The sequence below is a fragment of the Physeter macrocephalus genome, chromosome 7 (genome assembly GCF_002837175.3).
Source record: "Physeter macrocephalus isolate SW-GA chromosome 7, ASM283717v5, whole genome shotgun sequence".
Lineage (NCBI taxonomy): Eukaryota > Metazoa > Chordata > Mammalia > Artiodactyla > Physeteridae > Physeter > Physeter macrocephalus.
Genome location: NC_041220.1, coordinates 64,984,294 through 64,999,358, shown reverse-complemented (window position 1 = coordinate 64,999,358; position 15,065 = coordinate 64,984,294). Strand labels below are relative to the sequence as shown.

Genomic DNA, 15,065 nt, shown 5'->3' with positions numbered 1-15,065 from the left:
GACTGAAAGTGAGGGGATGGAAAAAGATATTCCATGCAAATGGAAATCAAAAGAAAGCTGGAGTAGCAATACTCATATCAGATAAAATAGACTTTCAAATAAAGAATGTTACAAGAGACAAGGAAGGACACTACATAATGATCAAGGGATAAATCCAAGAAGAAGATATAACAATTATAAATATATATGCACCCAACATAGGAGCACCTCAATACATAAAGCAACTGCTAACAGCTCTATAAGAGGAAATCGACAGTAACACAATAATAGTGGGGGACTTTAACACCTCACTTACACCAATGAACAGATCATCCAAACAGAAAATTAATAAGGAAACACAAGCTTTAAATGACACAATAGACCAGATAGATTCAATTGATATTTAAAGGAAATTCCATCCAAAAACAGCAGATTACACTTTCTCTCTAGTACACACGGAACATTCTCCAGGATAGATCACATCTTGGGTCACAAATCAAGCCTCACCTAAAGTTAGGAGAAGGAAGGAAATCATAAAGATCAGAGCAGAAATAAATGAACTACAAACAAAGAAAACAATAGTAAAGATCAATAAAACTAAAAGCTGGTTCTTTGAGAAGATAAACTAAATTGATAAAGCATTAGCCAGACTCATCAAGAAAAAGAGGGAGAGGACTCAAATCAATAAAATTAGAAATGAAAAAGGAGAAGTTACAACGGACACCACAGAAATACAAAGCATCCTAAGAGACTACTACAAGCACTCTATGGAAATAAAATGGACAACCTGGAAGAAATGTACAAATTCTTAGAATGGTATAACCTTCCAAGACTGAACCAGTAAGAAATAGAAAATATGAACAGAGCAATCACAAGTAATGAAATTGAAACTGTGATTAAAAATCTTCCAACAAACAAAAGTCCAGGACTGATGGCTACACAGGTGAATTCTATCAGAAATGTAGAGAAGATAAAAGGATCATACACCATGATCATCATCCCAGGGATGCAAGGATTCTTCAATATATGCAAATCAATCAATGTGATGCACCATATTGACAAATTGAAGAATAAAAACCATATGATCATCTCAATAGATGCACAGAAAGCTTTTGACAAAATTCAACACCAATTTATGATAAAACTCTCCAGAAAGTGGATATAGAGGGAACCTACCTCAACATAATAAAGGTCATATACAACAAGCCCACAGCAAACATCATTCTCAATGGTGAAAAACTGAAACCATTTCCTCTAAGATCAGGAACAAGACAAGGATGTCCACTGTCACCACTATTATTCAACATAGTTTTGGAAGTCTTAGCCACAGCAACCGGGGGGTACAAAATTAATGCACAGAAATCTCTTGCATTCCTATACACTAATGATGAAAAATCTGAAAGAGAAATAAAGGAAACACTCCCATTTACCATTGCAACAGAAAGAAAAGAAATACCTAGGAATAAACCTACCTGGGGAGACAAAAGACCAGCATGCAGAAAACTATAAGACACTGATGAACGAAATTAAAGATGATACCAACAGATGGAGAGATATCTCAGACAAATGCAGAAGACAGATAGAGGCCCGTGGAAAATAATCAGGGTGAAGACGGCAGGTGAGCACAGGTGAGTGGGCAGGAAAACAAAGGTACTGGTCAGGGGCTAAAACAAGAAGCACTGGAGCTCAGACTCAGTCTGGCTCCATCTGGCATGTGCAATCAAGAACATGGAACAATGTTGGTGCAGCCCCTGTGGAAAACAGTATAGAGGTTTCTCCAAACACTGAAAAGAGAACTACCATATGACCCAGCAATTCCACTCCTGGGTATTTATCTGAAAAAAACCCAAAAACATTAATTCAAAAAGACACATGCACCCCAATGTTCACTGAAGCACTATTTACAATAGCCAGGTCATGGAAACAACCTAAATGCCCATCAAGGGACGACTGGATGAAGAAGATGTGGTATATATATACAATGGAATATTACTCCGCCCTAAAAAGGAACGAAGTCAGGTCATTTGTAGAGACGTGGATGCATCTAGAGACTGCCATACAGAGTGAAGTAATTCAGAAAGGGAAAAACAAATATCGTATATTAACACATATATGTGGAACCTAGAAAATGGTACAGATGAACTGGTTTGCAGGGCAGAAATTGAGACACAGATGTAGAGAACAAACGTATGGACACAAAGGGGGGAAAGCGGCAGGGGATGGGGGTGGTGGTGTGATGAATTGGGGGATTGGGATTGACATGTATACACTGATGTGTGTAAAATGGACTAATAAGAAAATAAATAAATAAACATTTAAAAATAATAATAAGTAAATAAAAAGAAGTGAATATAACATTGGGTTTGCCAAAAAGTTCATTAGGCTTTGCCGTAATGAACTTTTTGGCCAACCCAATATTTATCTTCTGTGAATATATCAGCTGCTTCAGCAGTATTTTACTTAATGTTGACCTGTGGTCTGAAAAATTGTATTGCCTCTCTAAACATCTGATGTCTTACTTATGTCAACCCAGTTCAAAAATTTTCACTTGATATCATCTAAATATAATTTCTCAGAAAAACGGGAAATGTGCTTAGCTTTACCAGCTTACTGGTGACTTCCTGAAAAGGGAATATTTCTATTTTTACTCTATGAAGAGGCAAATTTCTCCACCTGGAATCATCACATATATATTCTGACTTTCAGAGAAGGGCCTATATTATAATAAAAAGTGAATTAAACTTGGTTGAAACTAATTTAAACTATTATTATTCTCTTCATCAAACTCAATTTCTTCTGGAACTTTTACCCTCCCTTCATAGTTTGTAAATACTCAGCAAATCAAGTGACCTAGAAATTACCAATAACATCTAATTGATAAACAAAATGAAAAATGCTCCCATTCAAGTCTTGGATAAAACAAGAAGAGTCACAATTGTCTGCAATGTAGAAATGCTAAGTGGCAAGAGTAAAGATAGAAATGAAGGGTAGAATTACTTTGTATGTTTGATTATAAAACAAATTAAGGAAAAACCTAGATCCATTAAGTAGAAGTGCAATAACTGTTCTCTTTGTTTCTACTCCTGCTCTTCTAGACTCAATTCCCCTTGACACAGTATGAATAATATTTTAAAAACATAAGCCATATCATGTCAATTTCCTGCTCACAGCCATCTTTGGCTTATACGAAAGTCCTTACAGGGTCTGCAAGGTCCTATGTGAGCTAGCCCTGGCTACTCTTTCAACAGCATTCCTATCAGTCTCCCCATAACTTATTCATGTTTAGAACCAATCATGTCTGTCAAAGTAATTGTCAAAGTACACATTTATTCTTGTGCTTAATCTGTCATTCCAAAGGCTGTTTTGGTTTTCTACAATGAAGTGATGAATGCTAACATAGGCATAATGGACCAATATGATTGCCAAGAGACAGAATGGAAGTCAGTCCTACATATACCTAAGTCTCCCAAGAAGCTGTTCTTATAGATATGTCAGCAATTAGGGCAGGAATTAGTCTGCTGATGACATTTCACCAAATAAGAGCCACTAAAGACTTACCTGCAGCTACTACAATAACATCTGCCAGCAGAGTATGGATCTTCAGTTGTTCTTTGGGAGTATATCTGTGAGCTATTGTCACAGTTGCATCACCTGGAATGCAGAATAACTTCCATTAATGATTACTGAGTTTTTTTTTTTTTTTAATTTGTGAATGCTCCAATTCTAGAGGAGTTCCAGTTACATCCTAAGAATAGGAAAATTGCTTTGAAATTATCAAATCACTTAGCAAGCAAAAGCTAGATAAGGAAATCTAGATGACTCAAAATATTGTACCCCTCAATTCAACAGTGGAAAATCAAATGAGATAAATGAAAGTATGTGCTGACCATCATAGGAGAGTTGTAAGTAGAGTCCTAGAAACCCAGGATTTGAAAGTTCTGTAGTCACAGGTCAATACATAGATGCAGGGGATACTCACTGGCTTGATAATATGTAAATATTGAAAACAACAAAATAAGTGCACTAAAAATGGCACAATGTACCGTGGAAGCATAGGTGAGAGATTAATTCTGCCTCATCCTGAGGAGGTGTCAAGGAAGGTTTCCTAAAGGAGTTAACATACGTTTTTAGGTCATAAAGTATGAACAAGAGTATACTAATCAGGGAAAGAATAAAAGAGCATTCCAAGCCAAAAGGATAGCAGGAAAAAATGGACCAACTTTGAAATTATATGTTTAGAAAATGATGACGAGGTCTAGGATATAACAGGAAGTATTCATACATGCTTTAATTAAGAGATGTAGGGATAAGAGAGGTTAGCAGTATGAGGGATTTCAGTGCTTAATGTGTAAGCCAAGGAGGGGAATGAGGGAAAGGCAGTGATGAGGGAAGTCAAAGGAAGGACTTCCAGTAAAAACAGGGCCGTGCGAGACAGTATTGTCTCTCTTCTCCTCCCAGATAACATGCAAATGCTACACAGTTAATGACAACAACAAAAACTGCACAATTTTTAGCAAAACTAGAAGACGTATTGTACACAGACTCCAAAAACATGGAAGAGCTACCCAGGATCAGCAGAGTTAGTAGCTATCACACAGGGAGAAAGGCAGAAAGAAGTTCAGAGAATAACAAGATGGCCAGCAGTGGCAGATCTCTGGAAATGACTACAAAAATATACTTCCTGAAGGTGAAGGGGTCACATAAAATGCAATATATATATCTCTTATTTGTAGCAGAAAATGTGGGAATAAGGGCAGAAGAAGATCACAGTGGGTAGTAACACAAAGACTCAGAGGAGCCATTCAAACAGGAAGTAGTTTGACTTTGTGAAAGTGGTGAAGGAAGAATCTGAAGGCTGCTCAGCATGTCCTCCCCAAACCCTAACAGAAGCATCCTGCAAAGAGAAGATCCAAGAAAATCCAGCTCATACCATGATAAGTAATTTTAAAAAGGATTTTACACAGCATCAATAAAAGGATACTATATAAGAATCAGCCCAGGGGAATTTTCATTCTAGTGGTAGTTACATGACTATATGCATTTGTCTAAAGTCATGGAACTATGCACCAAAAAAGAGTAAATTTTACTATATGCAAATTTTTAAGTAAATAAAAGGATACATTTTAAAAGTGGCAGACCCAAGAAAAAAAAAACAAAGAAAATTTTAAATTTAACAACAAAGTAATAAACTCAACAGAAAAATGTTGTTATGGAAAAGTTGAACACTATGGCCAAACACTATGCCAAACACTTTAAAAATAAGAACTTAGAGTCATACAAAATGGGGAAAAAAAGACTTGAGTCCATACAAATTGACCTATAATAGTCAACAGTGAGACACATATCAGTAAAGTTGCTGTATTTTAAAGACTAAAAAAAGAATCCTATGAGCAACCAGGCAAAAATTCAGATTTTTACATTCGATTCCAGAAAACAGCAGAGCAATACCTACAAGATACCCATGTAAAGAAACTGGGAGCAAGGATTTCATATCCAGTCAAATTGTCTTCCAAGATTAAAGTTTGCAAACAATTTTGAAATTGTAAGAACACAGGAAATATTGTTCCCATGAGTTTTTCCGGAGGAATGTGCTAAAAGATGAACTATAATGAATCAAAATATATCTGAGGAAACTGGCAAAAGGACTATTGGAGTGTTTTGAATATATTTAATAACAAAATTAAGGCAAAAAAGTGTGAGGATTGGGGTGATAGACAAAATGTTAAATGCTATTTGCTCTGATTAGGTAGAATTGGTGCAACTAACGAAATTAGAATAGGAAGGACTAAATTGAGAAAGTTTGCTGATTGCCTTATATTTAATGACTAGAATGAACAGATATAATTTAAAGCTGACCAATCAAATAATAGAAATATGAGAATATTTAAAAGTATAAGGTAAACACACTATAAAGATAATTTTTATTGGCAAATATCAGGTAGGAGACAAAAGAAATGGAATCACGGAAGGAAAAGGAAACATTTTATCATTTCTTCTAATAGAGTATCAATAGATACCATATAAAGAAATAGAGAACTAAGAGTACTGTGTAAAGTTATAATTATTAACTTCCTAAATCTTCCTAAATAGTAAAACAACTATATACAAAAAAGAAAAAATATAAAAAGAAAACAAAAACCATAAAAACAACAGAACAGAAGATAATATGACATTTCAGACTGTATATATTTACAATAATAAATATAAATTTTTCTGTTATCTAGTAAAAGAATAATATATTAAAATTGACTCACAAAGTACAGTCTAGTTCTATACTTTATATAAAACACATCTAAAACAAAGCTGTTCAGAAATGTTGAAAATAAAAGGTGGGCAAACATATAACAGGAAAATGACTAATCAAAAAAAAATGATGCTCTTATTATAAAATAAGGAGAAATTCAGCAAATTTATCAAATAGGATAAAAAGGTACATATTATAATGAAAAGGTGTGATTTAAATGAAGACATGACAATGATAAATATATAAGTAACAAATAAAAAAGAAATCAGTTCATAAAACAGAAATTACAGGAGATACACGGAGAAATAGAAACACATTGAATTTGTTGAATTCAATTAACCTTTCTCAATCCATTACAGATCAAAGGTATAGAAAATATAAGCAACATAATTAATGATATATATCTGATTACAATATATTAAACTCTGAAAGTAGATCATATATTTTCCTTTCAGGCACCCAAAGAATATATTTTTAATGATATGACTTTGGCAACAACAAAAAAAGTAATTAATACCAAAAAGTAGATAGCTAGATAAACTATATTTTCTCTGATCACAAATCAATAAAGTTATAAGTATTGACAAAATCAGAAATTGAAAAACCCTTTCATTGGAAAAAATTTTTAATACTATTTTGAACAATCCTTGAGTCAAAAGGAAAACACAAAACAACATTGCAGAATTTCTAGAAACATTTATAATAAAAGTACTATAGATTAGATCCTATAAAATATAAATAAAGCAAAGCTTAGAGGAAAATTCACAGACTTAAATTATTATATAAATAAAATAGAAATTAAAAAATGAGTGAATCAATCATTTAACTTAAAATGTTAAAGAACAATAAAATAAACAAAAGATATTAGAAAAAAATTAATAAACATAAATGTTAAAATGTTAATAATAACTAAGCCTAAAAACTGTAACATTATAAGCAAGGAGAGAATTAAATAAATTAGCCAAGTAAAAATGAATATATAGAAATGTGAAAATTAAAGAAAACCTCAACTAAAATTAGAGTTGAGAGGGCCTGTAGAAGGTGCTCTAACTACTATCACTTTCCATCGTTTGCATGCACTCACCTCTATTTTAATGCCCCATGGGAAGAACTGTATCTTGCTTTACCAAACAAGAGGAAGTCTTCTATTTCAGGAAGGAAGATTTTCCTTGCCCAGCAACAGCCCAGCCAATGAGAAGCCATTGCCACCCTGAATTCTTACTTTCCTCCAGTAAACTTTTGTTTAGAACAGTCCCTCCAACCTACCCCCCCACTTTTCTCTATAAAAGTAAGCTCTCCTCCTTTGTTCTCTGGATTTGCCTATGGTCCACCATAGCTTGCATTTCCCAAATTGTAATTCCTCTGGCTATTCCCAAATAAACTCATCTTGCAGGTATGGTAACTGGCTATTTTATTTTTAAAGTTGATATAAATACTATCATATACAACAACATGTAAGACGATATAATGAAAGAAAAGACCCCATTATAATAGCAATACAAAAATAAAATACTCAGAAGTAAACTTAACAAGAAATGTGTAAAATCTTTATGGTAAAAGAAAATCTCTAGAACAACACCAAAAGATTTAAGTAAGACTGAGGAACTAGTCATGGTTTTAAGACAAACCATATTCTTGAATAGGATTCAACATCATAAAGATGACAGTTCCCCCTATATTCATTATACATTTAATACAACTACAATAAAAATGGTATTTTTTTTCTAGATGAATATAATTTTATTCTAAAGTTAATATGGAAAAATAAAAGAGAAAACCAGGAAATCTTTGAATAGGAAGAACAATGAGAGGGAACTCTTTGTACTTGATACAGCAGTCTTTTTCATTTCAGGTAATGGTACCACCTTCTGCCCAGTTACTTAGAGTAAAAGTCTATGAGTTCCCCTTGTTTTTTCTCTTTCTTTAACTTGCTATAAACAATCAACAAATGCAGAGTATACGTTTAGAACCATCCCAAGCCACCAAAATTATGAGGCATCCTCTATCTTAATACAGTTCTCCTATATTTAGAAGGTTCCCCTTATACATTAGCAGCCCACTCAAGCATTCTCTTGTTCCAAATGAGAGCCTCCCAAATCCCTTCAAAAACCAAAATTAAAACCAAAACTTCCCACTTCATCATTACTGATGATTTCATCAAGGAACTGAGCGATACATAATCCAGTGAGTTATATACACATATAATTAACAATCTGTAAAGCTTCAAGCAAAAGAAAAAATATTGAGATGAATTTCAATCAGCATGGAAAGATCTTTTAGATAACTCCACTCCTTCAATAATAATATCTAGTTAAATTGTTTTTACTCCTAAGTGTGTTTGGCTAGGAATACCCATGGAAATATCAACGTCTTATTTAGACTTGATTGATCAGTTTCTGACTATTGTGCTATCAAACAATGGGAAGGTTTTTAGCCTGCTATTCATTAAACTGGATGATGATAGCAAAAGAGAGTTGAGCCAAGGGAGTTAAGAGCAAATGTGTTCAAATAATGCCTCAGATGCTTCTGCCTTTGCCTCTTGATACCTGTTCCTTGTTCTGAGAACTAGATATCCTAACTATACTCTTATTTAACCTGTCCTACTTGGCTTTTTGAAAATTCTTGTCATTTCTGTTTTCAATTCTGGCGCCCCATTACTTTTGTTCAATGAATCCTATGGCTTGCTGCACCTAGTCGTTTCTAGTGCCTCAAATTCTTCCCTAGGGTAATCAGAACCAGCAGGTTATAGCAGCTACTCCATAAAATGATGTATATCTCTGACCCTCAGACGACTTTTTCCCTCACTCAGTTTTATCCTCATATTGTGAGTATGATAAGAGCCTGGGCTCAGGCTTAATTTTTCTATCACACAAACCCAGATAAAAATGCTTTGTGACCACCTACAGGGGTGGGATAGGGAGGATGGGAGGGAGACGCAAGAGGAAGGAGATATGGGGATATATGTATAGCTGATTCACTTTGCTATAAAGCAGAAACTAACACACCACTGTAAAGCAATTATACTCTGATAAAGATGTTAAAAAAATGTTTTATAAGAAGTATTAAGCAACTTCATTGTGCCCAGTGCTTTACATCATGTTTGTGAGATAGAATAAGAATAAAAGACTTAGAACATATTTCCCAGAATCATAGAGTTCTGTTAGAACTTAATAATTAGCTGCTGGGCAAGATATGCTTCTTACTATATAAAAGTCCACAGTCAATCACGACTTGTTCACTGGGAGCCACCTGCACAGTTTTCCAGGCTATCATTACCTCTGTAATTTATGCAAAACTGCAGATTGCAGCAAAGAGATGTTGGGAATTGAAATTTGAGGAAATTAATATTTTCTATTTAAAAATGTTAAGACAACACAATATGATTCATTTTAGAGTATCATTTTTTTGTTAAAATTACCTAAATGAGGAATTTACTTTTATCAGACATTTCCAGCCATTCCCTACATTCATTTATTTGACAATCCAGAAATAATCCCAGGACCATGCTAAGTGATGGAGATACACAATTCTCTCCTCTCATATGGAAAACAGATCTGTGAATCAGAATTATAATACAGTGTGATAACTCCACACTAAAAGGAGGTATAAGTTACAGTGTTGGCACAGAGAACCATTATCTACTCTAGCTAAGAACAGCACAGGGGCACTTAAAGGTCTAAGAGAGAGATTCTTGATGTGAGTAGGAATTTGGTTTGCTTCTGCTTCAATTCCCTTATGCTTTTCCAATCCTTTCCAACTGATAAATCATTTTCCATAAAAATAATTATAGGCATATTATTTCTCCCAGACTGTTAGAAAGTTCTTTCTTACAAGAGCTAAAGTCTCCCTTTTTGCAAATTTTACGAGGATCTTAGATCTATCTTCCACAGCAATACAGGACAAGTCTCATCTTCCTTTTCCATGAGGCAAATCTTCAAATACATACTTGTTTGTGCCTGTATCAGCAGATGAAACCAAATGGAAAATCCAACAGGAGCTAAAATCTCACATGTAGGGTTTTGCTTTGTCACTTTTTAAGGGAAAAATGAGTCATTCCCAATATATTAACTCATACCATGGTCTGTTTTAAAGGGAAAATCACCAGGGAAATCGCAAGAAGGAAAACTCAGTATTTGTCAACAGAATAGCACTAGATGGATAAGAGAAGCCTGAGCTCTGTTTTTGGACAAATGCCTCCAAAGGCCTAAAGATTCTGAATTTGAACATGTATTTCTTTCTCTCTCCATAAGCTGCAATAACATCTTTAAGCATAAAACAGGCAAACACAAAACAAAATGCACAGAGCCAAAACACATGTGATGAAAATAGCTCTTATATAAGAACTTACTACATATCTAGCACTGTTCTAGTACTTTACACGTATTAACTCATACAATCTTCACCAAACACTGTAAGCATATTTTTTTATGAGGTAGAAACTAATATTATACATTTTTATAAATGAGAAAACCGAGAAAATACAAAAAGCCCATAATTTGTCCAAGGTCATAAAACTATATGAGTCAGAATTCAAATTTATTTAGTTCAGCTCTAGTGGCCAAGCTCCTAGTCACTTCACTACACAGCCTCCGCCCTGAGCAGAAGGAACCACTGAAGTTCACAGTTGTAAAATCAGAGCTGAGAAACACTGTATTTTCACTTTGGTCAGCAGAATAGCATTTCTAGGATTATCATCCTGACTCTTTCAGGAGGCCAGTGTGGGATCTTGGATGACACTTCTTTTTCCTTAGGGATAAAGTCTGCCTTTAGATCTCAGCTGGAACACACTGGTAGTTCTAATAAGACAGCATCTGACAGAAAACACATGTGTCTCTAACACAAAAAGGACATTTTCAGCTTTAATTTTTACCACTTGTAAAATAATCAAGAGCTAATTTCCCCAGATCTTAAAACAATACTGTACTCTCTTAGCTGCTGAATTCCATCTACTATAAGTTTTCTGTTTCAACTTCAGCTGTTTTTCCTTTGTTTAAATAACTTTAGATATAGTTACAGAGTACTCAGATCTAAGTCTTCTTTTCATGCTTAAAATGGGCCAGACTTTAAACTGGTATCTGGTCAAGACCTGGCTGGTTTGATTTGCTGTTTATCAGTCTTTCAGTTATCTTACAAACACCTTGGGTCACTAGGTGGATGACAACTAAGGAATATGGTTTCACGTTCAGTTACTTAAATACCGTTTCAATTTCACTCCTTTTAAACATCTATCTCAGTCTATCTCCTTTGTGAGAAAGAGTATTAAGAAGGACTTACTGAATCTTGACCACCATTGTCTCTAGATAGTTAAAAGATCTGCCCCTGGTTTCAGCCAAAAATTACTGAATCGAAATCATGGATTCATTCATTTAACATACGACAATATATAAATGAGCAAATACATATATAATAAAAAGTTTGCATAGAAATAAGTGCTATGAAGATAAAAGCACAGAGTAAGTAAACAGAGTAATAGCATAGGTGCTACTTTGATAAGGTGAGGTCAGGGACAGCCTGGGGAGGTAACATTTGGATAGAAACCCAAAGGAAGTGAGGAAATAATTATCTAAATAACTTCCAAAAAGAGCATTCTAGGCCAAAGGAAAACCAAGGGCAAAGATTCTGACACGTGAACATGTATGACATGTTCTAGGAAAGCAAAATGCAGGTGTGGCTTGAAGGGCAGTGATGAAGGTAAGAATGGTAAAAAATGAGTAAGGAGAGGCATCCCAGGTAGTATCACGTAAGATCTTGCATATCGTAGTAAGGAATTTGTATGTTATTCTGGTGTTTTATTGTTTTGAGTGTTATGGGAAGCCACGATGACTGAGATACACCAGTTAGAAAACAGACTGCACGCGGGAGATGGGACAAGGGTGGAGGCGCGAAACTGGTTTGTAAATTTTATAGTGTGAGATAACGGCTGTCTGAACTAAGGTGTTATTAGTGAAGATGGTGAGATCATGGGTATATTTGACACAGACTGGTAAGACATGGGGTGTGAGAGAGAGAAGTCAAGGATGGCCTGAGCAACTGGGTGAATTGATGGCACCATTTACTAAGACAGGGAAGACTAAGGGAGTAAAATTAAGAGTGAAGGTTTGTATACGGTAATTTTGAGATGCCTACTGACCATCCAAGTGGAGTTGTCAAGTGGACAGTGGTTATATGGGTCCAGAGTAAGAGGTGACACAGGCAGTATTTAAACCTATGAGGCCAGAAAAGATTGACTAGGGAATGACTCTGGAACAGGAAGTGAAGCCCTGGGCTCATTCCCATGCTTTGAGTAGTCTTCCTTAGTTACCCTCACTGTATTACATTCTTCTATGGAGCTTCCTAAAAAATACTGATACTCAGATCCAACTCATAAAGACTCTGATATGATTGTTCTGTGTTGGGCTGAAGTGGCTACATTTTTAAAAGCCCCCAGATGATTACAGTGGACAGCTAAGTTTGAGAAACACTGGTTTAGAATTTGGGAAGAAGAGAATGACTCAAAAACTGAGAATGAGAAGAAACATCTAAGTGAGATCAGAGAAATGTATGCCAATGGTAGCTTTGATCTCTGCTAAACAATAAGAGAAACAACCCTATAAAATATGGCCATTTCATTAAATTAAAAAGCATGTTATAACTATTACTCAGTCCATTACATAGTTCCCTGCTTATAAGTAATTTTAGGAGAAAATATTTTTTGGTCTTAATATCAGAAAATGTTTTACTTATCCTGAGCATGTGTTTCTTTTTTTAAAATCTTTATTGGAGTGTAGTTGATTTACAACGTTGTAGTTATAGTTTCAGGTGTACAGCAAAGTGAATCAATTATACATATACATATACCTACTCTTTTTTTTTAGATTCTTTTCCCATATAGGCCATTACAGAGTACTGAGTAGAGTTCCCTGTGCTAGCAGGTTCTTACTAGTTATCTATTTTATATGTAGTAGTGTATATATGTCAGTCCCAATCTCCCAATTTATCCCTCCCCAACTTATCCCCTGGTAACCATAAGTTTGTTTTCTACATCCATGACTCTATTTCTGTTTTGTAGCATGTGTTTATTTTTAATCCTAAAGATACCTACTTGGGTAACTAGTCATCTTTTTTTCCTGCCTAAAAGCTCACAGGATGAAATTAGTAACCCTATCACAGAAAGTATAGTTTAGACTCAATTAAATAAATGCACCAAACACATATTCAGTGTGCCTGGCAGGGGAAAATATCCATGAAGATTTAATGATATGCCTATTTTTAATAGTAGCTTTATTTTTGGCTCCATTTTAGTTCCAGGCCTTGCTTCCCCTTTTTCTTAACTATTTCTCATTTGCATTGTGCTTCATATATTGTTGTGGACCACCTTAAATACTTTTTAGAATAAATGCAGTATAACAGCTTATATGAACTGAACACTGAGTTCTAGGGAAATGCAGGAACACAGTGTGCACTCAGGCAATATGATAAAGATCCTATTCTCATTAACACTAGGCTCTCCTGCTCCAGCAGTCAAACTTCACCCATCAAGACTGCAACTATGGTATAAACAAGTTGCCAGTTATAAATGAAAATATTGGCTTTGGAGTCTTATATTTTTAGGATTATTCTCCTATTAATAGGGATAAAATGTGTTAAATCATCCATACGAATCAATTCCCAGGTGACCAAATTCCTCATGGTACCAAACTGCCAGGTCAGGGTTGATGGTAGTATTCCTGACTGTGAAACAGATTTTATGCTATATATATATATATATATAACTAAATTTTAAAGCAATCAGACCCTCCCAAATCTTAGCCAAAATGAGGTAGTCTGCTCAGTCATGGGATAAGGGGCATGAGCCAAAGTATTGCCCTTTCCTTTCCAGTTGTTTTGGCTGGGAGATGTATGTATGAGGTCTATTTGTTAAAGCTTTATATAATTTTTACATTTATTTTCTTCTTTCCAAGATTAACAGATGAAAAGAAACTCAGGAGTCTTATTACAAAGTCTTATTCTGCAAACTTGCTTAAAAGACCATAGACTAAGGCTAAATAAGTATTCTCAAGGTTCTGAATTCATTCTCTGTGTGGAGAAAGGCTAGACCTCCGGGGTATATTAGTACAAATTTAGCAAATATATAGATACAAATATGGCAACTATAAATACAAACATATATATATATATATATATATATATATATATAAAATAGTTTCGGGGGGATTAAAAACAACTTCCAGGGTCAGGGTCAAATACTAAAGACTTTTCCTCTCTCAGAGATTCACAGTACTTACTATATTAAAGGTTATATTATATTACTATATTCACAGTCAAGATATATGTTTGACTTTGTTTAACCCAGATTTCCCAGACTTATTTGACTAATTTTTGTCCCTTTAAAAAAAAAACTAAACCCATTTAGAGAAACACACTCCACAGGGTGTGGGCCATCTCAAGAGGTGAGAGGCCCTGAAATATGGGGTGGTTAGTTTTTATGGGCTGGGTAATTTCATAGGCTCATGAGTGGGAGGAATATTCCAACTATTTAGGGGAAGGGGCGGAGATTTCCAGAAATTGGGCCACCTCCCACTTTTTGGCCTTTTTGGCTTGCCTCAGGACCTTTTAAAATCTTGTGGTACATGCACAGAAATCTCTGGCATTCCTATACACTAATGATGAAAAATTTGAAAGTGAAATTAAGGAAACACTCCAATTTACCACTGCAACAAAAAGAATAAAATATCTAGGAATAAACCTACCGAGGAGACAAAAGACCTGTATGCAGAAAATTATAAGACACTCATGAAAGAAATTAAAGATAATACATATAGATGGAGAGATATACCATGTTCTTGGATTGGAAGAATCAACA

At 34.7% G+C, this 15,065-nt stretch overlaps 1 protein-coding gene across 13 annotated transcripts in view; it reads right to left on the bottom strand.

Annotated features, from left to right (window-relative positions):
* MTHFD2L (methylenetetrahydrofolate dehydrogenase (NADP+ dependent) 2 like) overlaps nt 1-15,065 on the bottom strand; it is a 134,512-nt gene that overhangs the window by 71,088 nt on the left and 48,359 nt on the right. For 12 of the 13 annotated variants that reach the window (XR_003680550.2, XR_003680551.2, XR_003680549.2 and 9 more), the window contains one exon: nt 3,538-3,630. The exons of the other annotated variant lie outside the window; for it this stretch is intronic. Coding sequence is in view for 9 of the 12 variants with exons in the window: in XM_024115391.3 (XP_023971159.1) it covers nt 3,538-3,630 (93 nt within the window). In the remaining 3 variants the exon portion in view is untranslated. The remainder of the gene's footprint in view (nt 1-3,537; nt 3,631-15,065) is intronic. 13 annotated transcript variants of the gene reach the window in all.